The sequence below is a fragment of the Hydra viridissima genome, unplaced genomic scaffold, assembly GCF_058129835.1.
Source record: "Hydra viridissima isolate aposymbiotic clone 2 unplaced genomic scaffold, HvirCarnegie_v1 scaffold_6, whole genome shotgun sequence".
Taxonomy (NCBI): Eukaryota; Metazoa; Cnidaria; class Hydrozoa; order Anthoathecata; family Hydridae; genus Hydra; species Hydra viridissima.
Genome location: NW_028324305.1, coordinates 9,750,714 through 9,778,642, shown reverse-complemented (window position 1 = coordinate 9,778,642; position 27,929 = coordinate 9,750,714). Strand labels below are relative to the sequence as shown.

The 27,929-nt window shown below is 32.2% G+C and overlaps 2 protein-coding genes across 3 annotated transcripts in view; both read left to right on the top strand.

Moving 5' to 3' along the window:
- The window catches only part of LOC149886947 (uncharacterized), a 202,437-nt gene extending 191,294 nt beyond the window's left edge, over positions 1-11,143 (top strand). Inside the window, exons 2-5 of one of the 2 annotated variants that reach the window (XM_090090394.1) lie at positions 8,207-8,241; positions 8,451-8,512; positions 8,717-9,450; positions 9,612-11,143. In XM_090090394.1, coding sequence (XP_089946520.1) covers positions 8,451-8,512; positions 8,717-9,450; positions 9,612-10,828 — 2,013 coding nt within the window. In that variant the 5' untranslated portion in view covers positions 8,207-8,241 and the 3' untranslated portion in view covers positions 10,829-11,143. Of the gene's footprint in view, positions 1-8,206; positions 8,242-8,450; positions 9,451-9,611 lie in introns of those variants that run through there. The other variant, XM_090090393.1, reaches the window with a different exon arrangement.
- A 9,714-nt stretch (positions 11,144-20,857) lies between these two features.
- Positions 20,858-27,154, top strand: LOC149886946 (uncharacterized). Its single transcript, XM_090091860.1, has 9 exons — positions 20,858-20,880; positions 21,064-21,315; positions 21,452-21,547; positions 21,649-21,808; positions 21,888-21,943; positions 22,076-22,248; positions 22,347-22,506; positions 22,743-22,898; positions 27,067-27,154. The coding sequence occupies exons 2-8, from the start codon at positions 21,102-21,104 to the stop codon at positions 22,850-22,852; spliced, it is 969 nt and encodes a 322-aa protein (XP_089947986.1). The 5' UTR covers positions 20,858-20,880; positions 21,064-21,101; the 3' UTR covers positions 22,853-22,898; positions 27,067-27,154.
- Positions 27,155-27,929: the final 775 nt, after the last annotated feature.

Here is a 27,929-nt window from a genome sequence, read left to right as displayed (position 1 = left end):
GTTTTCACATTAATGTTATCCCTTTTTAAACATATTGTTGAACGCTTGAATCGCGTCATCTCGACCTCTTTGGATCAGTGTCTCTTTAGTCACTTCATCTATTCCGTTTTTAGTTTTGGTTCGTATTTCCTCCATCATGGTCTTAAACTTTTGAAGCTCCTCTAAAATCAACTGAAACTCTGAATCGCTTATTCTTCCATCCACCAACGCCTTGTAAATGTGCTCGCTGATCGTGTTCAACTTTGACTCGGCCAACACTTTTATCTTTTCATGCTTTTCCGCATTCAATGCTATCTTTTTATTCACTTGACCTCCAACAATCGATAAAAAACCCATTCCAATAGCTGCACCTTCAAACGCAATCGCTACTGGACTTGCAATAATCGTTGACAAAAGCCCTATTCCAGTCGCACCCAATGCTATGCATAAACCTTGCATCGTATTGTCCACATTCGAAATGATCCTGAAAACGCGATGATACTTTTTGCTGAGATGAACTCGCCTTTTCCTCTCGTTGTCTATCTCTTTCTGAATCTCGCTGATCGTGTGAAGACGATTTTCTGTAGGAGCTGATGGAAGAGCTGGATAAAGTTTTTCATTCAATATCTCCATTTTTTCATTAAGAAAGATTATTTTAAATCAATGTAAGTAATCGTGCAGAACTTTTCGCCTTTTTTAACAATCACATCCTCTTTGCTGTTGCTGTTCACGTCCATAATAACGTTATCTACGGACTCTGAAAAAATGACTTCGTTCTTTCTGTAATTCAACTGCTCAGTGATTTTATTCATTAATGTCACCACTGCAACACCTTTCTCAAACTTCAACCCAATGGATAAAGCTATCGTTGAATGGGAGAGAGCAGCAAATTTAATATCTTTCTGAGCAAAAATCTCATACTGTTCGTTGAAGTTATAATAGGGCGGATGATCTAACGTTTTCGCATAAATAATAATGTTACTTGGTTTTCTTTCCTCCAACTCTCTGATCCTCTCTTCTAAAAATTTTAGTTGCAATTCCAAACTGTGAACTTCTGCTGAGGCAACATTTCTAAAAAACTTGTGAGGAGCATGCATTTTAAAACATCTTTAAAATTTTTTAGATCATCTCATGATCCGTGTCTTGCAAACGGATTAATTCATCGTTGTTCACCCACGAATTAAACGAGTCTGGATACCCCAACCATTTGACCAATGATCTGGTTTTGGTTTTGCGAACGATTTTTTAAATTCTGAATATCTCCTGATGCGTATTTTGCATCTCCTGCTCATAAAAAGTACCTTGAATTTCTTCACCGTTAGCATCAGCGATTTTATATGTAGGACGATCCGTATGCTGAACATTTGACACGGTAAAAACCTCTTCAGTCCATCTCGGTGTATACCCTTTTTCAAAATGAGACTTCTTTTTTACGATTCGCACTTGATCACTCATGGAAAATTTTGGTTTTGCTGGTAATGTTTGATCCTTTCCATACAGATTCCACCATACCCTACCTTTATTCTTTTCATCACTGGCTTCCACTGGAGTCATTTTGATGGAAGAGTGCTTTGTGTTGTTGTAATTTTTCACCATCTCATCCAAAACATCAATGTATTTATTAGTATTGTTGGCTGAAAAATATTTAAACATTCTCTCTTTCATCGTTCTGTTCCATCGCTCGACGACACAGCTTTTTTCCTCGTTTTCAGTGGAATACAATTGAACACCCAACGCTCTCACGTGCTTGTTGTAAAATTCTTTTCCTTTGTCCACCCACAATTTGACTCATTTTCTTTCTTTAAAAATCTTTTTCAACGCTTCAGCTACTTCAAAGCCTGTTTTGCTTTTTAACGGAACGATCCATCCATACTTTGAAAACACGTCAGTCACCATGAGCAAATATTTTACGCCGTTGTTGAATTTTGAAAACGATTGCATGTCCACCAAATCTGCAGCCCATATCTCATCCATGTCGTTCACAATCACCCTTCTTCTTTTAAAATGATGAATAACTGGCTTATGAAGCTCCTCTGCAAGCTGATCCGTCCATTTCAAATTACTCACACCTAATTCAAATTTAGCTTTGGTCTTAATCACCGGCGTAATGAGCTTTCTCTCGTTGATCTCTCTTTGAGTGGGATTGGGAATCGAATTCATCTCCTCCAGCATCATCTGATCTGCCACATTTCTGCTTTGAACGTCATTGAAATATTTATAAGCCAAATCATGGTGATACGCTGCATTATCTACTCGATCTACCGGCTTGCTCCACTCTTGATACATGTCTGTTGAAGTCAGTCGCTTGTCCAAATTAGTTCCGGGTCTAGCAAAGTTCATTCCTGGAATATGCATTTCTCCTGGAAATTTTGCCCATGGAAACTTGATTTTGCTAGACAGCTTATTAATCGACTCCACCAAATCACCTCCTTTTGTTTCTTTAGCAATAAACTGGCATTTGGTCGTTCCGCAAGAGTTACAAGTCCCTTTTAACATAGGCCTATTGTTTTTTGTCATCTCATTTTTCAAGTGAATGGTTTCAGTTTCTCTTTTGCATTTAACACAGTACATTTTAACATATATAAATAAGTTTTTTAACATAAAAATGGACATTGTTGATTTGTCATATGATAAAGAAAGCACAAGAAATCATAACAACTTCTTTCCAAGAGACATTCGAGGACTCATCGATGGAAAATCTGGCTGTGGAAAAACAACATTGATGTTAAACCTGTTATTAAGACCTGGATGGCTGGATTATAACCACTTGCAAGTCTTTGGCAAATCCCTTTTCCAACCCGAATACAAAATACTCAAAAAAGCCTTTGAAAATAACCTTCCAAAGGAACTCATTTTCCAATTGTTCATCGCTCTAAAAAAATCTAAAAAGGTGGATCCTGATGAAGTCATTAAAGAAATCTCTAAAAATTCAAAGAATTTCCACGGATCCAAAGGATCTAAAGAATGGGACGGAGAAACAGACATAGAGTGTCATTTTTTCGAAAGTGAAGATGATGTGCCTGACCCTTCCGAACTTGATCGAATAAAAAACAATTTGACGATCTTTGACGATTTAAAAGGAGAAAAGCAAAGCATGTGTGAAAAATATTACACCCAAGGAAGGCACTCCAACGTCGACATGTTTTACCTTGCTCAAAATTTTTTCGATCTTGACGGACATGCGATTAGAACCAATGCCAATTTTATTTGTCTATTTCCTCAAGACGATGGAACTGTTGGTGAAATTTATAAAAGACACGCCTCATGTGATATGGACATAAAAGAATTTAGAAAGTTTTGTAGAGATTGCTGGTCTAAACATCGTGGATTTGCCGTCATTGATCTCTCCTCTGAAAAAGATAATGGAAAATACCGAAGAGGGTTTGACGATTTTGCCTTTTTCTAACTTAAAAATCACTAGTGATTTCCACGGTTTCAAAGAAACTAAAAAATCGTAGATTTTCCATGAATCCAAAAGGATCTGAAAGATCTTAAAAATTCGAAGAATTTCCAAGGATCATGAGATGATCTAAAAATCGTAGATTTCCACTGATCCAAAAGGATCTAAAAAAAAATTTACATGACATAAAAATGCCTGGTATTATAATCGATGTGGATGGTAAATCAAGTGTTATCACGACTGAATTTTTAGACAAAATCGTTTTCGAGAAAGGAAAAAGTTATGAAATGGCTTTTCTAGGCTTGGAAACATACAATAGCATTCCAAACATAAACAGTAAAAACAATTCGTTCAAATACAGCATGAACAATGGTGCTCATTGGGAAAACATTATCGTTCCTGATGGAAGCTATGAAATTAAAGACATCAACGACTATCTGCAAAAGACAATTTTAAACACGATAAAAACAGCTCAACGTGGAAGCTATATCATCGCAAATAAAATTAACTACTCTTCAAACAACCTTCAAATTGGAATCAACATTAATACTTTAAAATCAAGCATTAAACTTGGTATGAATTATCTGATTGACTTTGACGTGGAGAACAGCATCGCCTCAGTTTTAGGATTTACTTAAAGAAAATTAAATTCCAATTCCGAATACGAGTCTGATCATATTTCTAAAATTTTAAGCTGCAACACCATCAGAATTGTTAACAACGTTATCGGATCATCCTACATTAATGGAACTCAACTCAATTGCATCTACTCCTTTTACCCGAATGTTAACCCTGGTTACAAAATCATCGAAAGACCAATGCATTTAATTTATCTTCCTGTTAAGCTTCTTGAAATTTCAACAATGGTTACTCGAATCATTGATCAAAATGGAGATTTAATCGATTTTCGCGGTGAGGACATCACGATCCGTTATCACATTCGAGAAGTGAAATAAATAAATTTCTTAACTCTATAAAGTGTATCAAAACATCAAACTCAACATTTCAAAAGGACAAGCTGACAAAATTAAAAAAGCCATTCAAGACAAGACTGCAACCAGCATAAAACTCACTCATCAAGACTTGAACGGTGAACATGTTCTTGCTGTCACTAGCACACAACTCAACCAAATTAGAAAAGCCTACGAAGCTGGAAAAGGCGTCACGCTTAAACTCAGCAAAAAACAACTCATGCACAACGCAAAAGTAGAAGAAGGTTTCATCGGTGCCCTTTTACCTTTATTAGGAACGCTTGCCTCTCGTGCAGCTCCAGTACTTGCAAAAGGTTTATTGGGCGGACTTTCTTCATCTGCCGGCTCGGCTATGGTTGATTCTATCGCTGGACGAGGCGTCAATCATACAAGCTCAGCTAAAACTAATAAACCTAAAACATTTTACTTGAGCAAAGATGGAAAAGGCATAAAAATAACCAAATTTGGCTCTGGCTTATTCTTAAAACCTTGGATTGGAAATACTCAAGGCGATGGACTCTTTGTTAAAACTGGAAAAGGACTCTTTGTTAAAAATGGAAAAGGACATGAAATAACAGGAGGTTTCATCGGTGCTCTACTCCCCTTGCTCGGTACGCTTGCAAGCACTCTTATTTCTGGTTCTGGTTTACTTCTCGGTCCTAATTCACCCTTCAATAGCATACCCATTTTAGGCTCCATTCTCTAATTTAAACTTTTTAACAAATTTAAAAAATGATTAACGTTGAAGGAATTGTTTTACCCAACGAAGCCTTAACCAACTTTCAGCTGATAAAGGCTGCTAAACAGTTAAAATTAAAAAACTTTAGAGGTGTTCTTGTAAGAGACGAGTTACCGAAAAAACCAAGAAGTAAAGAATGTGGCATTGCAAACACTGGTGACTCAAGCACTGGAGGATTTAATTGGGTGTGCTGGTACAAAGACGGCGATAAAAAATACAGCTTTGACTCTTATGCTCAACCTCCTCTTGTCGAACTGGTTAACTATTTAAAAAGCCCTGTTTATTACAACAGCGAAAGAGTGCAGTTTGGTCATACCTCTTATTGCGGTCACTTGTGCCTTTACGTTCTGAAAAAATTGAATGAAGGCCTTGACTTTCAAAGCATTATTAACACCTTGTGGTAACACTCAGCGCTAACGATGACAAAAGAATTATCTTAGATGACGGAATTCACACACTAGCTATCGGCCACTACAAAACAAGGAACGGTTAACATCTTTAGACATCTTAAAGGGTATACAAATAACATGATTATTTTTATACTTCTTATTAACCAAAGTTTTGCCTCGTTCACTCACGCATCAATTTTAGCATCCTTAAGTATGGAAAAGTATCAATGGCTCAGAACCCGCATTTGCCTATAAATTGTGTCTTTTAGCCTTCTTTTTCGACGCTTAACTTAAATGATTTTCTTTATGATCTTCCTTTATGACTATTAACAGAGCAATATTATGGAAGTAATTTTATAAAATTTTTTTATCGGTAAATGTCCCTAAAAATATCAAGATAATAATAGTTAATACATAGGGTTACTTTATAAGAACTGTTCATAATGATTTTTATAAGATCAAAATATAAATCTACTCTCATCTATTAGGAGAATAATAGTAAAACACATTTTTATTCGTGTCATATATTTTTAAAATACAAGTAGTTTACACCCACAACACATACAAATATTGAAAGAGAAATGCACTATTATAGCTATTCATTATTTGTAGATAAATAGGGCTAACTTGGAACTATCTGCACACTTTTATCAGTAAGATTATAGATTATAGAGTTTTATAAATAAAACTGTTAAATAGAAAAGCAAATGCACAAACATCAAATATAGGTATTTAAAACATTAAAAAGAAATATTACTTCTTTCCTGCAAATAGAGCGGCTGAAAAATCTAAGTATAAATGGTTGATATGTTAGGAGTGTCTACTAATTCAAACCACATTCGTATTAAGATCCTCAACGTCATGCGTTCAAATACAGTTCATAACATTTTTTAGAAGTCATGAATTCTTTAGCTTAACTAATGCTCGAAATGCAATAACAACTCTTTTGATCACAGAAATTTTTACAGCATCTGCAAATATACATGAGCACTTTTAATAAGTAAGAACAATTCAAACGTATAAGAAAATTAAAAAAAAAAAGCAACAACAATTATGTTTTAAGATAATCAATAGTTACAAAATTGAATAACAAAAAATCATTCTAAAACACAATAAAAACAACAAATAACAACAACACTAATACAAAGAATTTAAAAAGTTTAACGAAACCAATAAACAATAAAAGTAGTAATCAATTACAAAAATGATAAGTGATCAAAAGAATTTAATAATACAACCACATTAACTTAAAAGTATAACAAAGATAATAAACAACTACAATAATTAAAGTTATTGCAAAATATAATAGAAATCATAACTAACATTAACAACAACATTAACAAAGTCCCTGCCTGAAAAACAGAATAAAAAAACAACATAGAAACATAGCAAACATAATAGGAAAAAAAAAACAAAAAAAACTTAAAGCACAGCTGTTATGCCTTGTTTCAAAAAATGAACTTGCTCTTGCATGCGTTGGTGTCCGCAAGGCACACTTTACTTACAAAAATCAATTAAAAGCCTGCTAACATAAGTGTATTTCCCATAAGTAGCTCATTAGGGCAGACCATTTGTAGCAGAGGCGAACTTCTATGCTCATTGTTTGCCTTAACCAATAATACACCAGGAAACGGGCCCACGTGAATGTACGATTTTCATTCTATTGACGCTGGATCCGCACAAAACTTGGAATTTTCAACATTCACGTGACCAAAGGGGAGGGGGTTTTATCATGGAAAAATTTAATCACCTCTCTACCCCTCTCACTCCCCCTCACCCTTCTTACTACAGGCCTATTCGTCGTGCAACCGGTTTTTTTGTGCAGGCCTAATTTATTTACGGTTGTAGATTTGTACGGTTATTTGTTTTTAGACTTGTTTTTAAAAAAGACTTGTTTTTAAAAGAGAAAATGAAACGCTGTTTATGATATATTGTGAATTACATGATGTAATGCAAACAATCTTACATGATGTAATGCAAACAAACTTTTATAATTTAAACGTGGAGTTTTAGAATTCATTTAAAGCAAATAATATATATTTTTAAATTTCAGATAAAATTTTAATATATCGTGCCAAAAAAATGTTGTGTGAATGCTTGTCACAATAATTATCAGAATTTATATATATATATATATATATATATATATTAGGGTGGCCCTTATTTTTGAAGTTTTAAAATATCATTGTCTGACCCCTCAGATGAGTTCCAATATATAAAAAAATAATTCAGGCCAAATATGAGCAGGATTGAACAATATTTAGAGGTGGCTCAACTAAGCTTTAGTTTTGTGAGAATACCAAAATCGGCGAAAAAAAATTTCAGGTTCTTTTCAATAAATGATTTTGAATATTAAATGAATAAATATATTTCAATCAATAATTTGAACTAGATATCATGTTTCAATAATGTACTAATCTAAAAAATAATTAAATATAAAATTATAATAAATATAAAGGTAATAACGCATAAAAAAATGTTCTTCAATATATCTAAATAAATAATTTATAATTTTCCTCAGTAATTTTATTAATTCATAATTTTCTTCAGTCATTTTTTTCAGTAAACAAAACTAAACATGTAATATAATTTAATATTAGCACCTATTGGGCATCTTATATAATATTTAAATAAATCTTGTGCTAGTTCTTTGTAGCCATCTTGTATTATAAATTTCTTCTTCTACTGTTGTTTGTTAATTAATCAAAATAAAATTTCTATTTAATAGTTATCAATAATCACAGACATTAGCAATCAGCAAAGGTTAGTATGTCAATTTAATTATAAAATATATTATGTTATATATATAATTATATGAGGGAGTCTGTATGACTGTAGATTTCGTTTTGTATTATTGCATGGCATGTCAATGGCATGTGTAATTTTGTAATTTGTTTATGCCAAAAATTGCATAGTTTAATATTATGTTATAATATTATGATGATTAGTATAAATCTGTTTGGCATTTTCAGATGGCATTGGGTTCACAAATTTATCTTGTTAGCCCTGCTGAAAGAATTGAAGGTAGTAAATTGCCATCAGGGAAGCAGGTTCTTGGTCACTTTCTACATCTCCACAATGTTTTGAAAGAGGATATTCGAAAGACTGCAACCCACGCTATTGAGAAAGTTGAAGATTTCTGGTTTCGAGCTAAAATTCCAACCTGGCATCATCAAGATTCCATCAAAAAGCTTGAGCAATTATTCTTCGAGTGGAAAAGTCTAAAGAAAAACAAGAGCCGCAAGACCGAGACTCAACAAACAAATGAAACCGCATTTTCAGCCGCAATAGAAGAACTGTTCGACATTGCACATGCTGACGCCATGGAGCTAATTGAGAATCAAGAAGATAAGGTCTTTCTGGAATCTCAAAGAAAAAAGGGACGACCTGGCTGCATGGGCGGAATCGATAAGGTTCTGCTTCAACAACAAAAAAAGCAGAATGAGAGAAAGCAGATATTGCAAAAGAGAGTACATCGATCTCAACTTGATAAAAACACCTTGCTAGATAAAGCTGTGTTGGAGAGCAGCAGCGCTGATTCAGAAGAAAGTCAGTCTGAACCTGAAGATGAGGATCCAGTTCTAAGCACAAGTACTGTTACTCCTTCTTCTTCATCACGAAAGCGAGGACGCCAAAGTGTTGTTTCACCACAGCTGGCATCTATGCTTGATAGAAATAAAATGAGCGACAGGGCTGCTATGATGGTCATCGTTGAGGCTTCGAGGGCTCTTGGACAAGACGCTGAATCACTCGCTTTGAACAGATCAACCATCCAACGACTCCGTCGGAAACACCGACAGCAAATTGCCTCCGGAATCATTCAACATTTCAAGCCAAATACTGCTCTTACAGTACACTGGGATGGCAAGCTGATGCAAGATCTGACTGGAACAGAGAAGGTGGATAGGTTGCCCATTCTTGTCACAACAATGGGGAAGACAAAGCTTTTGGATATTCCAAAGATTCCTGCAGGTAATACATAATGGTATAATATATAATGGTATAATATATATGCCTACTTTTATTTTAGTTAAATGTTTTTATAAATTTCGAAATCATTTATTATTATGAAATGTGAATGTGAAATCATGTCAGACAAACTTTAATAAAGACTACTATAAATTACTTTTTAGGCACTGGACAAGACGAGGCCAAAGCAGTCTATGATGCTATCCGAAAATGGGAGCTGGAAAACTTTGTCCATGGTATGTGTTTCGATACAACCTCTTCCAACACCGGTCGGCTGTCTGGCGCTTGCGTTCTTCTCGAACAGCTACTAGGGCGGCCTCTACTGCACTTTGGTTGTCGACATCACATCATGGAACTGGTATTGGCTGCTGCTTTTTGTGTCTGTATGGGACCCAGTAAAGCTCCGGAAATACTCGTTTTCAAACGATTTCAAGCACAGTGGTCATCCTTTGACCAGGAAAGTTATGAAGATGCCTTTTCGGATGATGTTGCCTCAGCTGAACTCTCCGAAGTCAAACATGTAATCATTGTTTTCTGTGAACAGCAGCTGCAAGATCATCAGCCACGAGATGACTATCGCGAGCTGCTCAAACTGATGCTCATCTTTTTAGGAAGAAAGCCAACAGATTGGAAGAATTTTCGAGCGCCTGGGTCAATGCATCAAGCTCGATGGATGGCGAAAGCCATTTACAGTATAAAGGTTTGGCTGTTTCGATCACAGTTTAAGCTGACCTTGCGAGAGTCTCGTGGCCTCCTACGTGTGAACATATTTCTTGCAAAGGTTTATATCACGTTCTGGTTTTTGGCGCCTCTGGCTTACAAAGCCGCTAGGAATGATCTACAACTTATTCAACAACTCCAGGCTTACCCTGATCAAGATATTGGTGCCGCAACATCACGCAAGCTTGCGGGCCATCTTTGGTACCTGTCAGAAGATTTGATCCTTTTCAGCCTCTTCGATCCAGAAGTGGATTTCACTACGAAACGCGAAATTGTTAAAAGATCATTAGAACAGGAAGGAGAAGAAGTACCTTTGAAACGTGTCGTGGTGGACTTGGCGACAGTACAACAAAAGACGCTTCCTGATTTTGTCTCAAAAAGAAGCAGAAACCTGTTTTCTATTCTGGGCATGCCAGATGGATTCCTGGCCGAAGATCCTGAATCATGGAACAGGAGAGATGACTTCAAGGTTGCAGAGGCAATCGTGAAATCCCAGGCAGTAACAAACGACCATGCAGAACGAGGAGTTGCCTTGATCCAAGATGCAACAAAGTCTGGCCGATTTAAAAGCGAAGAACAGCTGCAATATGCTCTGCAGGTTATCGAACAGAACCGGGCAAACTTTCCGAATGTGAAAAAATCCACCTTACTTCACAATTAACTAGTTCAACTAAGTGAAGATGTGTAACTTTGTGTATTCTATTGTTTCTGTGTTTGTCTCTGTAATTAAGAACTGTTTTTAGTAGTTAGAATTAATTTTCTGTATGAAACTGATGGCAAAATGTGCTGAATTCTGTCACAGACATCAAAAATTCGTATATGAGAAAACTTTGACGGCGTTGAGCCACCTCTAAATATTAATATTTTTTTATGAAACTTTACACATAATTTTTTTGTATGAAATGGAACCATTTAAAATGGTCAGACTTAACATTGCTCTTATTTAATTTTTTATCATCATATAAGGGCCACCCTAATATATATATATATATATATATATATATATATATATATATATATATATATATAAATTCTGATAATTATTGTGAGCATTAGTGGCATCAGAAATGAATGATGAGTTGATGAATATCTTAGCTTTGAACCATTTCATTATAGAGTTAAGTGTAAAGTTTCTATTTTAACAATGAATCTAATGATAACTGTTGACACCTGGTCTAAAAATGAACAATAAAAAAGAAGTAATCATGCAACAAATTTCAGTTATGGAGCAAAAAAGTAATTGGAGATAAAGTTTATACATCAGGCATAGTTACATGCTCATTTTGCATATTTTTCATCATCAAGAGATATAAGGCCGGATGGATGCATTTATATTCATTCCATGGACATGAGATCCATAACATTCTGCTCTTGGTGTTAGTTAAGGTTTCTATTTTACTTTGTAATATTTTTAGTTGTTGTTGTTGTTTATTATCTTTGTTATGCTTTTAAGTTAATGCGGTTATGTTATGAAATTCCTCTTATCACTTATCATTTTTAAACATGTTTATTACTTTTATTGTTTATTGCTTTTGTTAAAATTTTTCAATTCTTTGAATTAGTGTTACTGTTTTTTATTTTTTTTATTGTACTTATCAATTATCATTAAATATAGTTGTTGGTGTTGTTGTTGTTGTTGTTTTGCTGTTTTTTTTGTTTGGATTGTGGTGGATTAAAAATTCCAACAGATATTTCTTGCCAATGGACATTTTCAAGTTATTTTGTTAACATTTTTAAATTGAGCTTGCATTTTTTTAAAAATATTTTTATTCAAGTTTTGTTATTTTTCATCATAATTAAAAATATCATAATAAAATCTATTGTATTTTTATTGCTTAAAATATAGGGGTATGGATGTTATTTAAAGTTATACTAATGCTATTTCCATAAAATGGTTATTACTACTTTGAAATTTCTGTGATGCTATTAACTATTTTTGTTCTTTTTTAGAAAACTTAGAAAAATAAATAAAAATTTTGTGCCAACACTAACATGGCATGTCACATGTTATTGCATGTAAAGATTAAATTTTGTTATGAGTATTACAGTTGTTATGAAAAAAAAAAAAAAAGAAGGTTAAGAGTATTACCTTATAAACATATTTAAACACATTATTGTATCTATAGTTGGTACATATGTTTATACTATGTTGTTTCCGTGTTTCCAAAGTGCTGTGAATTGGTAAACATCTACTTGAAAATCAATTAGTATATTTTAGTGAAGGAGCAGAACAAATGGCTTTAGATCATGCAGCTCAGCGTGATACACACCTAACGGCATGGTTTAAGTTAAATACTGAAAATGAAAGAGCACACTGCTATTTGTATGTAGACATTCCTTATCAGTTTATATTTGATGATAAACATTGTAAATGGAAAGTTAGACAAAGGGGTGGTAATAAGGGGATAGTAAGAATGTATAGAGTTAATCCAACTGGAGAATTGTTTTTTCTCAGGCGGTTACTTTTACAAGCAAAAGGAGCAACATCTTGGGAGGATGTGCGTACTGTTAATAGTAATGTCCTTGAAATGTTTTGTGAAGCATGTGTTTTGATTGACAAATTCTCTTTCTGAGGCGATTTTAACACATACGCCAAAGCAAATTAGACAATTGTTTTCAATTACTTTGATCTTTTGTGAACCTGACAATCCTTTACATCTCTGGAATACATACAAATTTTTTATGATGGAAGATTTCATTCACCGCTCAGTCCCACTTCTAATAGCTGAACAAGCTACTCTTGATCAAATTGAAAAGATTATTAATCAAAGTGGTAAAACGCTGGCTGATTACAAACTGCCTGTCATTGATGAGTTTATAGGCTTAAATCTAGAAAATATTGATCAAAACGTTCAACAATCTATTGATAAAGCCAATCAAAAGAGACTGTTGCTTAATGTCAATCAATTAAATGTATGTAATGCTATCCTTGCTGCACTGAATGAGCAACAAAAAAACCAACATTCTAGATTGTTTTTCATGAATGGACCAGCAGGTAGTGGAAAAACCTTTACTTATAAGTATTTGATTGCTGAAACCATAAATAGGGTCTTTAAATCTGCTACAGCTGCATGGAGCGGCATAGCAGCAACTCTTCTTACAAATGGATCTACATTGTATGGCTTATTCAAACATACTGATCCATTATTGGATAATATCACATGAAATGTAACTCCTAACTCTATACACAGACATTTTTTAAGACAAGTTAGTTTGTTTTTGCTTGATGAAACATCCATGATACCTAAACATGTCTTATATGCAATTGATAGTTTGTTAAAAGATATTTGCAACAACAAAATACAATTCAGAGGAAAAATCATTCTTTTTGGTGGTGACGATAGGCTAATTCTACCTGTTGTGAAAAAAGGACAACCAGCTGTGATAGTAGAATCATGTATAAAATGTTCTTTGATATGGCAATGGGTTACAATGGGCCAGATAGGTTACAACAGAAAATGTTCAAAGGCTTCAAGAAATCTCGGTAAAAGGCTCCAATTTGACGAAATAATCACAGAATTGACATTACAAGCAAATTCTAAGCATTTCTGTGCATTTGTCGAAAAACTCACTACTTACCACTGAATTGGTTGACGCCCTTGGGCATTTTTTTGCTCAGCCTGACAGAATACAACAAAATATGGCCAAGGGATCCAAGAGGAGTCGGTGAAAGCCTCGAATTTGGCCACATTTGGCCCAAATTTCGACGTTTTGTATGGAAATTGAGCCAAAAACGGGATTTTGTCGCCATATCCGGTAGTTGCAAGCCTCTCTGTTGATTGTCTTTGTCATTTTCGTGCTCAGCCTGACAGGATACAACAAAATACCCTGCCGGCCTAAGCGCATTTTAGACTACTTTTAGAGGTCTCCATTTGGTCTACGTGAAAACGGGTATTTTAATTGCGTTTTGTATACGTTTTTAAGATATCTTGTTTTTGGCTCTGAGAATGTTATGAGCTAAATTGCTTTAAATGATGCTATACTTGGGCTTTGTTTTTTTTCTTTATTTACAAATGCATTAATTTTGTATTTCTTTTCTGTTTTATCTTCTCATAAGTTTTATATTTTTTTAACCTGCGATATTTTTCGTTTGCACAAGCATTAGGTAGGTTTTGCAAACAACTCTTTATGTTATAATGAAATGGATATCATTGCTGTTGATTTTGTATTATAAATAGAGAATATTTAGTTGGAACCAAAGAATACAACTTAATCACAGCGCAAATGATTTTAGGGGCGATTGAAAGTGAAATAAATCTTGTATATTCACTCGTGAGAATGTTTTTGATTTAGCGTCTATAAATTTGAAGTAAACTTAGCCTTTGGGATCTTTTATATAGCAAAGAGGAAAGGAGGGGCAGGGGGAGGGGAGGGTGACGAAGGGGATAAGGATGAGCAGTAGTAATTTTTTTTATATTAGATAAACAAAAATATTAACCTAAATTAATGAACAACATAAATAAAACTCACTGAAATATTTTTTAATTCAAAGCATCATATGTTTACAAAATTATAATTTCACCTGTTAGTTATATTACCTATAATTGTAATTTCACCTGCTTTACAGTCTGAAACACATAATTGTTATTTTCTTATAATGATGAGAAAATGTTACTAAACCAAACAAATAATTCCATTTAAATTTTGTTTCAAAATAAGAAAAAAATCAGAAAACAACAACACAACTAAATGAAACTTTTTTTAAACTATAAAATATATTTACAACTAGATCATTTAATGCAGATTCTTTGCCAGATGATGTTGCGACAGTGGTACATAATTTTTTAAAAAATTATTGCACAGCATTATACAATTATGTTCAACCATATCCATTAAATAATAGTCTGATATCATCATAATTACCTAAAGTTTTTCTGCAAACATGATCTTTAACTATTTGAAAAGTTAGAACAAAGAAATTGGCAAGAATTAGCTGATGGAAATTTAATCCACCCTAATCCAAACAAAAACAAAAAGAAACAAACAAAACAAAGCAAAAACAACTATATTTAAAGATAATCAATAATTACAACATTGAATAATAAAAAAGCATTCTAAAACACAAACAATTTTAAAAGTTTAACAAAAGCAATAACCATAAAAGTGATAATCAATTACAAAAATGGTAAGTGATTATTTTTACAATTACAAAAATAATTTACAAACTTACAGTTACAAAAATGATAAGATAAAAAGGATAAAGAAAATTGATATTATAACCATGTTAATTTAAAAGTGTAACAAAGATTATAAACAACAACAATAATTAAAAATATATCAAAGTGAAATAGAAACCTTAACTAAGAACAACAGCAACAAAAGCCCTGTAACAACAAAAAAAGCATAGTAACTGTATATTTGAAGAAGGAAAAAAAAAAAAAAATTAATGATAAATGAAATTTTAAATACTGAAACAGATGATGAAAATAATACAGAAGAACAAGTAAAAATATCAAAAACAGAAAATTTAAAACTTGACAAAAATATTAGAAATAGTAAGTAACAAATAACAAAAATAAAAAGAACTTTAAGATATAACAATAATGAAGATACTAAGAAAATGTCAGAATGTTGTGGATCTCGGCCTTATATCTCTTGATGATGAAAAATATGCCAAATAAGCACATAACTATGTCTGATGTTTAAATTTTATCTCCAATTATTTTTTGTCCAATAACCAAAATATGTTGCAAAATTACATTTTTTTTTATTGTCCATTTTCAAGGAACATAAAAGTCAAGTATCTTATCAAACTTTGACCAGGTTTCAACAGTTATCTTTAGATTGATTGTTAAAATAGAAACATTATGCTTAACTCCATTATGAAATGTCTCAAAGTGAAGATTTTTATAAACTCATCATATTATGTATTTCTAATGCCACTTAAAAATATTATGGTAGTTCTTTGAGTTGGACCAGCAGTTGGAATCTGAGATAAGGATACTCCCAGCCAAGGAAATGGAGCTTTTTTGGTCGATTTTTTCCTCCACATACTGTAACTGTTTCAAATTTTGGAGGCCAGTGTAACTCACAGATAACAGTGCTATTGTTAACAACTGAATTAGAGATTGTAATGGCTTTTATCCGTTTTTCACGCTCAACATTGTAATTTAAAATATGATACACTTTACTAGCTTCACTCGATACATCTACTTTGTTCATTTTGATAATTATTGTGACAGGCATACACACAACAGTTTTTTTGGCACGATATAAAAACTTAATCTGAAATTAAAAATATATGTATATCACTTGCTTTAAACGAATTCTAAAACTCCACGCTAAAATTATCCAAGTTCGTTTGCATCACATCATGCAACAGCAATTCACAACATATGATAAACAACATTGCATTTTCTCTTTTAAAACAAACCGTAAAAAAATAGGCCTGCACAAAAAATTCCGGTTGCACGACGAATAGGCCTGTTGTAAGAGGGGTGAGGGGGAGCGAGAGGGGTAAAGAAAGAGAGAGAGAGAGAGAGAGTAAAATTTATGCAAGATAAAACCCCCTCCCCTTTGGTCACGTGAATGTCAAAAATTCCTAGGTTTGTGCGGATGCAGCGTGCATAGAATGAAATTGGTACATTCACGTGGGCCGTTTCCTGGTGTGTTATTGGTTAAGGCAAACAATGAGCTTGGAAGTTCGCCTCTGCCACATATGTCTATCCTCCCACAAGAGGTTTGTCCTAATGAGCCAATTATGGGAAATACACCTACGTTAAGAGGTTTTGAAAATAGACATAAAAAGGGCTTCTGTGATACAAGTTTCAAAATCTGCAAATACCAGGAGTAAACTGAGTAAGTTTTTGTTTTGATTTTTCGAGTTGTTTGGCTGTTTTACAGAGTTACTTTAGCTAGGTTGAATAACCGGGGGACAATAATTTTCTTTGACGTGCTACTTTTACTTTGAAAAATTTTAATTTTTTATGTTTTATTGATTTACTCACGGTGTTTGTATTTGTTTTTATGAAGGCGATTTGGAAATGTTGTGTTACTATTTAATAAGGTAGAATTTTTAAAATTGATAAATAAGAATTTCTCCTGCAGATCTTGAGCTTTTGCCGTCTCCCTCCCCGGTTTCTTATATAGTTGTTGTTTTTTTTTAGTCTTAAATGAAAAAAAGTTTCAAAATCTGCAAGTATCAGGAGGAAACTGTGTAAGTTTTTTGTTTTGCTTTTTTGAGTAAGCTTTTGTTTGGCTGTTTTACAGAATTGCTTTAGCTAGCTTGAATGAGCGGGGGACAAAATTGTTATTAGACATGCTGGCATCTCTTTGCAAAATTTATGTTATTTACGGTTTATCAATTTTCTCATGATGTTCGTGTTTATTTTATGAAAATTATTCGGTAATGTTGTGTTGCGTATTTAATGAAAGAGAGTTTTTAAATATAATGAATAAGAATGCCTTCTGCAGGTCTAGAGCTTTTACCATCTCTTCCTCCCCGGCTTTTTTGTAGAGACCGCCGATTCGTTACTGTTTATCGGTTTGCGGATTGTGCACCGAATTATCTATGCTAAACGGTTCAAACTACTTACGGATTGATTTGATCCGAAAATAATTTATCGGAAAATAATTCGTTAAAATTTTTTCGGATTATTTTTTCGGATTGCAATCCGATTCGATACTTTCGGATCGGATTGCAATTCGAAAAATTTTTTTCGAATTGGAATCCTAACCGATATTATTTTTACGGATTTATACGGATTCAGAATAAAAAAAGCTTTCGAATTAAGATTCATTTTTATTTATTTATAATATTCAAATATACAATGAAACGAAATGATTTCCTTGTTAAGAAATAAAAAAAAGTCAAAATCACACTGAAAGTTAATTATTTTCCAAATTCATTTCCTGGCCACACAATGTCTTGAATTTTACTGAGTTGCTTAGTGTTTTCTTTCATATATACCAACATCTCAACCTTTGAGATTGAAAGATTGGTTCTTCTAGAGCTGTATATATTCTCTGCTGTTGAGAAAACTCTTTCAGATGTTGATGATGCAGCAGGTATACAGAGGTTTTTTCTGGCCAGCCTTGACATTATTGGGTAAATATACTGGTTTTGTTTCCAGAATTCCAGTACATTTGTATTTGCTGGAACTGGTTTTGAATTCAAATACCCCTCAATTTCAGTAGAAATGGCTTTCTTGGTGCTTGTTTCACCTCCAGGATTAATGTAACCTGCACCAAACACTTTCTTCCTCAGTTGTTCAGTGAAATCAAAGTCGTCATCATCTTCATCATCCAACATTGAAGGGGAAGGAGTGCTTTGGCTAGCCAAAATTTCTTTTTTTGACAGTTCTTCCATAGCTTTTTTTACTGCAGTTTTGACTACTTCAAATTTTTCCCCCTCATCCACAAAGCACATGCCCTTGCTGTTAGGATCTAAAAAATGAGCTATAGAGAGTTCAATATTCATCAACTCCCCTTCGAATCTTTTGTTTAGATCTTCATTGAAGTAGTGAGCAAGCTCTGATGACACCTCGGTTTTTGGCTTGATCATCTCCCTTGCTAATCTTCCTCTGATGTTGTATAGGCAATTGATAACGGAACAGATACTAACATTCTTTTCACTGCTGCATTTCTCAGTGAATTCTGAAAAGCCTCTCAGAAGCCGGATGACAGATTGAATAGATTCCACTTCATCATCTGTTGGTAAAAGATCTGTCAACTTACAACCTCCAGAAACAGTAGGGTTCGGATTCTTTAAAGAATGCATCGCCGGAAGAAGATCCACCACAGACTCCATTTGATGGAGGCCAGAGTTCCATCTTGTGGGGCATCTCTGTACTAACTTCGTTCTGGAGTTTTTTAAGGCTTTGGCAGCATTAACTAAAGTCATAGCTTTTTGAGAGGACTGGTTGAAGTGACCTACTAATTTTGTTATTTTGTGGTTGAGAATTGACCATTTTGGACATCTTTTATCATCGACAGCACCACTGACAACTAGATTTAGACGGTGGTCGACACACCAAATTGCACTTTGAACCCCAATTGATTTCCTAACACCTGCTTTGAACCCCAATTGATTTCCTAACACCTGCACCGTCGACTGTTATCCAGGTTTTGACTCCAAAATCAAGTTCCAGTTTGTTGATAGATTTATTGAGCTTCTTGGCAATATTGTCGGCAGTATGTTGTTCGGGGAAGTAGGACATTTCTACCAAGAAGCGCTTTAATTGGAACTTTGAATCTATATAGTGGAGTGTAAGGCTCATGAAAGACAAATTGGTGTGATCAGTGGTCCACACGTCGGATGTAAAGGCCACTCCATCAAGATTTGACTTGTCTGAATTGAAAATGTTTTTTACTTGTTCCTTGATGAATTTAAAAAGGAGAGGAATGTATTTTGTAGATGTATTCTTTGCTGTAATGGCTCTGAATTGACCGTTGGTTGCAGTTCTCATCATCCGGGTGAATGCGTCAGTTTCTACAATAGAAAATGGTTGAGTGTCCTCAATCACCCATTTAGTAATGTCAACAACAGTTCTTATTTGATTGATGTCAGTAACTTCCCATTCAGGTTTGGTAGCCTGTTTTCTGCCTTGCAGTGTCTGTGTGTTGGAAGTGCCACAAGTTCCACTTGGTCCAGGCTTTGGCGATACTGGTGTATCTTTTTGTGTTTGTGGACATCTCCTCTTTTTTCCTCTTTCTTGTGTTTGTTCAAAATCTGAGTCTTCAGAGGCAGTTACCTTCTGACTTTGCTCGCCAACCACGTTCATTGTCTGAGCTAGACAGATGGAAAGCCACAGAATTCAGGCAGTTTTTACTTTATACTGGTCCTCTGGTGTTGAAAGCTGTGCTTCAAAGCGACATGTATCAACATTTTCTTTTGCTGCATGTTTCTATTTCTATTTTGTTGAGTTCTAATAGTGAGTTCAGGCGTCATTACTTATCTTATGCTAGGGACTTGCTTAACTGTTTTGTAGAAAACGCTGCAACTTTTTATGGTGAAACCTTTGTGGTTTATAACATTCACAGTTTGGTTCATCTCTCAGATGATGTTGAAAATCAAGACTGTTCACTCAATGAAATGTCCGCTTTCCCTTTTGAAAATTTCCTGCAAACATTGAAGAAACAAGTTCGAAACTGCAACAACCCAATATCACAAGTTGCAAAGCGTCAGTTTGAATTGCAAAATGTCAGAACTGTATTTAAAACTTCAAAGCGTACAAACCTGTCTGTAAGTTTTCGAGATTCTTGTTTTCTACATCAGAACTATTTTTTTGTGATTGTTGAAAATCTTGCAGATGATAACTACTTGTGCAATCGTTTAAAGGTGAAATATACTAAAAGCTTTTATACCAGCCCAGCGGATTCCAAAATCTTTGACATTGGTTTTGTTGAGAAGTTTGACGAAGTGGCATTTACATCCAAAAGGGTTCTGGTTCTTAAGACTGAACTTGTAAGAGTAAAGAAGGTTTCAGTATTGCCTTTCAATAATGGTTTTGTATATTTTCCTCTTTTGCATGAATCAGAGCAAAAATAATTTTTTTTTTGTGCATTAGTTGTTGTTGTTACTTTGTTTGTTTTTTATTTGTTTAGTTTTCTTTGTTTTTTATTAGTTTATTTTTTTTTTATTTGTTTAGTTTTTAACTGCAGAATTAAAGTTTTTCAAAATCAATTTGCTTATTTTAGCACAATACAACACCCTTAACCAATTTCAACTTGCTCAATTTTTATTCTTCTTCAATATGGGAATTTAAGAATTAGGTTACATTGTAATGTTTTTCATAACAACAGTTTATTGATCATTTTAGTATTTCAAAAATGTTTTAGAATAGATTTATAGTATTTCTGAATTACATTAACAGTTGCATTACTTGTGATCATAATAATCAATTTAATATTGTCCTTTGTTTGGAGCTGTTCTCATCTTAAAATTGTTTTCTTTAGATTGATTAACAAAACTTAGTAAAAAGGTTTGACAAAAGATGGAACCAGTACCAATGAAAAAGTGGGCTTGTGCGGTATGGCAAGAGAAGAGCAAAACAGAAATAGGAGTAATTTTAAGAAAATGGATTGATACAGAAAAAAAGGTTGTTTGTTGGCCATGTGGTGTAGATGTATTACGGGCTGAGAGATACAACCTTTCACCAAGTTCACACTGGAAGCAGTTTAGACTTATAAAAATGAAATGTGAGGATGGTAGGTCTTTTATCATTTTTTCAAGTTGCTATTGGTTTTATTGTATTTGTGTGAGTAAAATTTAAATCAGCTATGTGTTTGTTTTTTTTTTTTTTTTTTTTTTTTTTAAAAAAGTAAATGTCTACTTTTGTTAAAGATGACATTGAAGTGTGTAAACTATCAGACTTGTCTGCTTCAGAAGATGAGCATGGTTTTGTTGTTGACAATACATTGACCTCAAATGAAACATTAGGTTAGAAACTGCACCCTTTGTTGGATTTTTTATAATAGTTTTACATCAAATGCAAGTCATTTAATACAAATACATGGTTTTTTTGTTTGTTTTTTTTTCAGACATTCCATTGATACCAGCTTCTGCTCCTCACAAAACCAAATTAACAGCATTTCCAACTCCACCATCTTCTTTTGTCCCTTCGTCCTCAAAAGTCAGTCAATCATCGCAAAGTTTCAGAGAAGCAACACGCTCTCGGTCTAGATCCCCTGTGACCAACAGGTAATTTAACTGAGTTTTATCACATTGAACTCTGCATGATTAAACAATGCAGTGATGTGATATTTTATTTCATGTTAAGGACACCTCAACCTGTTGCATGCAGCTCCTCCCAAGGTTTTCCTCTTGAAACTGCACGTAAGGAAAATTGTTTTGACTTAAGCGGTTTATTTTAAATATGATTGAGCTTGAGAGTTGCAATAAAGAATTGTTTGGAACATGTTCTGTTCAGGTGACTTCTACTCAATATTTTTCAATTTATTCTAACAGAGTTTCAAAAAGCTGTTCTTAACAATTTGGGAGAGATTGCAGTATTCATGAATGAGCTACACGAAAGGAGAGCTGTTCATAATGACACCAAACAAATCTCAGCTCTTTTGAGCATAGAAGAGTTTGAGACAGTAGAAGAGCAACTGAAGGATGAAAACTACAGAAAAAATTTGGTAATTTCACCACTGTTGTTTTTTTAACAATTATTGGACAGAAAATCTACTTTTTTTTTAAAGATAGTTCCTAATTTGCAGTTGGCCTTTATATACAGGTAGAACAGCTCTCTCAAATTGGGGGTGTAGATGTCAAAGATGCAACTTCAAAAATCATTGACAGAATGTTTTCTGTGAAACTGCAATGTAAAATGAACATGAAAGGGAGTGGCGGAAAGTTAGCATTAGAAAAGTCTGGGTTATGGAGAGTTGTAATTGGTAAATATGCTTTTGTGTGTGTGTGTGTGCGTGCGTGTGTGTGTGTGTGTGTGTGTGTGTGTGTGTGTGTGTGTGTGTGTGTGTGTGAGAGAGAGAGAGAGAGAGAGAGAGAGAGAAACATCTAGAAAATTAGCTAATGCAGTATTTTGTGGGTAAATTCTTTACAGAAGTTAAGAGGAACTGAAACTAGTTTAGATATTTTGCTTTCTTTAATTGTTTATCTAATTTACTTAAAGATGCTGTGAAAATAACATTTCCTGCTATGAAAGAGTCCAGTATGAGAGAACGTGTAATGGTTAAGCTAAAGAATGCGCCAGGTCGAAAAGATGGTACAAAAAACCAATAAAAGGTTTACTTCGATCAACGGTCTGATGTTGGGAGAATTGTAATTGGTAATTAAACTTTTATTTAAGACTAAGAAACAACTGAAATGGTAGCTAATGCCATGCATAGTTTGTAATGTTTTTACCAAAGAAATAATGAACTGAATTATTTGTTCTTTTAAAATTGTTTTTAATTTTTTTTTTATTATTGGATTTTTTTTTAATTGTTTATCATTTTTACTGTTTATTTTTAAACTCTTTTTTGTATTTATAATTGAAATGCTGCCTGAAAAAACTGCATTAGTCACACTATTTTCATTTTGAGATGTAACCATTTTAAGATTACTTGTAATAAACTAAGATAAGTTCACTGCTTTGTTTATTTTTTAAACTTTCTTGTCAAGAAATTCGCAAGTCTGTTTTGTTTTTCTAAAGATAGTAAAAAAGATATAAAAAGAGAAAATAACTTAAATTTTATTGTTTAAATATATAAAATAAATGGTTGATGAATTTAATAACTATAAAATCCATCATGCATTTTTTAATATGCAGAATTTCGTTGCAAGAACCAATAGTATTGATTGTTTGTTTTAAAAAATAAATTATTAAATACTTTTGTTCAAAAAAAAAGAAAGGATAAGCACCAAAATATCATTTCTATATTTTAAGTATTAAAACTTTCAAAATGTTGAATTAAAAAGAAAAAAGAAAATATCTCACAGTTTATTTTTAAAGAACAAAACAAGGATAACTTTGCATGGATTCTTTTTGTTACAAGATTTCATTATATTAACCCATTCATATGGTTTGCTTATTTCTCCAATTTTTTCTTCTTTTTTCAATTCTTGCAAAGCATCAGTCAATAAGTGTTATGAAATAGGGTAATTAATTATTATTCTTTGAAAAGCTCAATTGTACAAAGGTTAAACAAACAATACAAAAGATATATTTTGTTTTGACTGTAGCACTTCTAGGCAAACAGAGTTATCTTCTCGTTTCTATCATTCTTGTTTTCTTTAATATAATCATCTAAAAATGTTATTACTTCATTGGGTCCTTTATCTGCAGCATTTTCTACATTATAATAAAAGGTTGTTTTTTAAGAAACAAAGTTAATGATACCAAAATTGTGTACCCATGTGTCTTTTGTAATATAGTCCACTAACATTAGTTGCTTACTTGTAGTTAGTTACTGTTTGATAATTCGTACATAATACAAGACTGTCCTCTTGTTTGTCCAACTCATATTTTTTTGTTTCATCATACAAAACCTGTGCTTTTCAGATATGCATATCATGTTGGAGTGTGAAGTTTTTTGCTAGAAGTATACCTCCTTTCAAAAGTTAGCATTAAAAAGTGTAATCTAAATATAAATTTGATAAAGTTATCATTAATTTATAACAAATTTGCTATTAACTTATACATTAAAAAGAATTTAAAATGCAACTTTATTACAACTTAGAGACTAAATTTAAAAAGCTAGACTAGACTAAACTGAAACATTATTAATTAATGATTTCTTTAAGGTAACTTAAAATATTACTTTAGTTTTATAATCATTACATGTAAACATACATTCAATATTTTTTTAATTGAAAATATGTCCTTAAAAATAGATGAACAAACTGAATTCCTAAATTGAAATTTTATTATATATCTATGAACTATTATATTTTACTTATTTACTTAAGTTAAAGTCATTTATAATGTATCTATAAGTAAATTAAACAGTAAATAGTATTTTCTATGCTAAAATGTTAATCTTTTTTCAAACATATTTCAAGTAAGGGATGAAATAGTTTGTAATTTAATAAAATAAACAATAATACCATGAAATATCATATAGTTATAATGACCGCTAATGGTAGTTACAACTTCAACGAAACAAATGTATAGGCATTACAAACACTAAAGATTAATAATGAAAGATTAATCAATAGCATGCTACAATTATCACAAGTGTTGATCCTTTGTTTAAACAAATTAATACAGTAGTATTGTTCCTTTTACCAATTAAGAGTTTCCATTATAATAACTGTTAATCATTATAATTGTAGAACAGATTTTCTTCACATTTTTTTTAATCTTTTTATTTGTATTTCTGCACCAGTTTTCTTCAACTCTTTTTCTCCTTTTGGATGCCATGATAGCTTGTTTGCATTCGGCAAAAATATTAGATCTATTTGTCACTTGTAAAATCCCTTATTGAAATTGATTCTATTTTTTATGCAGCTCAGATATTTTTTTTGTTCAAAATAGCTGGTACACATGAAAGTTTATTAGTTCATTATTGAAGTGACATAGTTATCTCTGTTTTTTGTTTTTGTTTTTTTAATGGACTTAAGCAGTTTTTGCTGGCAGCACTTCATTTGCTATTGTTTATTGTTTTAATTGTTTATTGCTTTTGTTGCAATTTTATTTTTTTGTGTAGTTGTTTACTTTCAAAGAAGTTAAGTTTTGTTTATAATTGTTATTGTTTGTTATTTTTATCACATTTTAAAATTAACTAGTTTATATTTTTAAGTTCTTTTTCTTACTTATTATTGCTATTGCTTGTTAATTTCATTTTTTATTGCTTTTGATATAATTTTAAAATCTTTGTATTAATGTTTTTGTTTTTAATCATTATTGTTAAGTTTTAAATTTTTTTTTAACTACTTCTTTATTAATTATTGTTGTTGTTCTTTTTATTATATTTCTATGTTTTTTTAATATTTATTGCTTATTGCATTTACTCTTTAATAACTCTTATTGAATTTAAAAATAAATTTTGACAACTTTATATTGCTAATATTTGAGATTTTTTTTTATTGTAAAAACCTTTCTTGCTGTTTATTATTGTCATTGTTTATCATTTTTGTGATGCTTTTTTGTATTAATTATTATTGTTGTTTATTACTTTTATCACATTTTAAAGCTCTTGCTATTATTTATAGTTGCTGTTGTTTGTTAGTTTAATTATATTTGTATAGTTTTGATTTATATTTATAAGCTACACTTGATTGTTCCGTTATTTTGCTAATACATAGAGCTGCTGCAATTTTTTTATTTTTGTAGCAACAAAGCGCTGTTTTCAACTCCTCATTCAAATCAACAATCCCTTTCATCCAGATTATCCTCTCTCCTCCTCCCCTGCCTCCTTGCCAAAAATGAGGCCAGAATGATACATTTATTTTTCTCCTATGGAGCAAGATCCGCAACATTCTGACACTTTTTTATTATCTTAATTATTGTTTTATCTTAAAGTTTTTTTGTTTTTTTGTTATCTATCTTTTATTACTTATCACTTCTCATTGTTAATGTTTTTATCAAGCTTAAATTTTTTTTTTTTAGTTGTTCTTCTATATTATTTTCATCATCTGTTTAAGTTTTTAAAGTGTCATTTTTTTAAAATTTCTGTTCCTTTATTCACATAGGCAAGTGCTATGCTTTTTTTTTTTTTTTTTTTTCAATCACCTAGATGCTAGTCTCAACTCCTAAATCAAATCAATAAACCCTCTCATCCAGATTAATCCCTCTCCTCCATCTCTACCTTCATGTAAGGCTGGAAAGATACATTTATTTTCATTCTATGGCCACGAGATCCACAACATTCTGACATTTTTTTGTTATCATTATTATTGTTTTAACTTTTTTTTTTTACCATATATCTTTTATTATTGTTAATAATTTCATCAAGCTTTAAATTTTTCTCTATAATTATTAGTTGTTCTTCTGTATTATTTTCATAATCTGTTTCAGTTTTTAAAACTTCATTTATTTATTTATTTTCTTTTTTTTTTTTAGGCAGGGTTTTTATTGTAGTTGTTGTTGTTGCTGTGGTTGTTGTTGTTGTTGTTGTTATGGCTGTTGTTGTTGTGGTTGTTGTTGTTGCTGTTGCTGTTTTTGTTGATGAGGTAAGTTAAGATTTCTATTATATTTTGCAACAACTTTAACTATTGTTGTTGTTTATTATCTTTGTTACACTTTTAAGTTAATGTTGTTATAATAAAAAATTCCTTTTATCCCTTATCATTTTTGTAATTGATTATTACTTTTATTGTTTATTGCTTTTGTTAAACTTTTTAAATTCTTTGTATTAGTGTTGTTGTTGTTGGGTGTTTTTATTGTGTTTAAAAATGCTTTTTATTATTCAATCTTGTAACTATTAACTATGTTTAAATATAGTTGTTTAGTTTTTTTTTATTATAGGTTTGAATTGTTCTTACTTACTAAAAATGTTTACGTACTTTTGCAGATGCTGTAAAAGTTTCCGTTATTAAAAGAGTCGTTATTGCACGTTCGAGCATTAGTTAAGCTAAAGAATTCACCAATCTAAAAAGATGTTATGAACTGTATTTGAACGCATTACTTTGAGGAGTTTAATACGAATGTGGTTCGAACAAGTAGAAACTCCTAAAATTTTAACAATTCGTACTTGTATTTTTCAGCCACTGTATTTGTAGGATAGAAGTAATATTTCTTGTTAATGTTTTAAATAAGTATGCTTGATATTTGTGCTTTTGCATTTCCATTTAAAAGTTTTATTTAAGAAACTCTATAATCTAACTGATATAAGAACAAATAAAGTTCCGTGTTAGTCCTATTTTTCTACTAATAATGAATAGTTAAAATAACACATTTCTCTTTGATTTTTAGTATGTATAACGGATGTAAACTATTTGCATTTGAAAAATAAATATGTATAACATGAATAAATATGCGTTTTACTATTATTTTCCAAATAGATGATAACATTTACAAAGAATGTATTTTATGAAATATTCCAATACATTAACTATTATTAACTTGATATTATTGAAGGACACTTAATAATGAAATTTATTAAAAATTTCCTTTCCGTAATATTGAGTTTATAATAGTTAAAAAAAAAGATCATAAAGAAAAAGGTTACAGGCAAGCTAAGAAAAAAAGCTCTGAAGGACGCAATATCAAGACTTCCTTAAGCAAACATTCAGTAAAAGTCTTATCGTCTCACGTTTTAGACGTCTACGGAGACAATTTCAAAACCAAAAATATGCATATAAAAAACATCTTTTAAACGTCTTTGTGCCGGCTGGGTAAGGCCAAGGGAATCAAGAGGAGTCGGTGAAAGCCTCG

What these genes read in the sequence shown, in the direction of transcription:
- LOC149886946 (XM_090091860.1), top strand. Translation starts at nt 21,102, where the DNA reads ATGGAACCAGTACCAATGAAAAAGTGGGCTTGTGCGGTATGGCAAGAG. An exon ending in GACCTCAAATGAAACATTAG is followed by an intron (nt 21,548 to 21,648) that starts GTTAGAAACTGC and finishes TTTTTTTTTCAG; the next exon opens with ACATTCCATTGATACCAGCT. An exon ending in GTTATGGAGAGTTGTAATTG is followed by an intron (nt 22,507 to 22,742) that starts GTAAATATGCTT and finishes ATTTACTTAAAG; the next exon opens with ATGCTGTGAAAATAACATTT.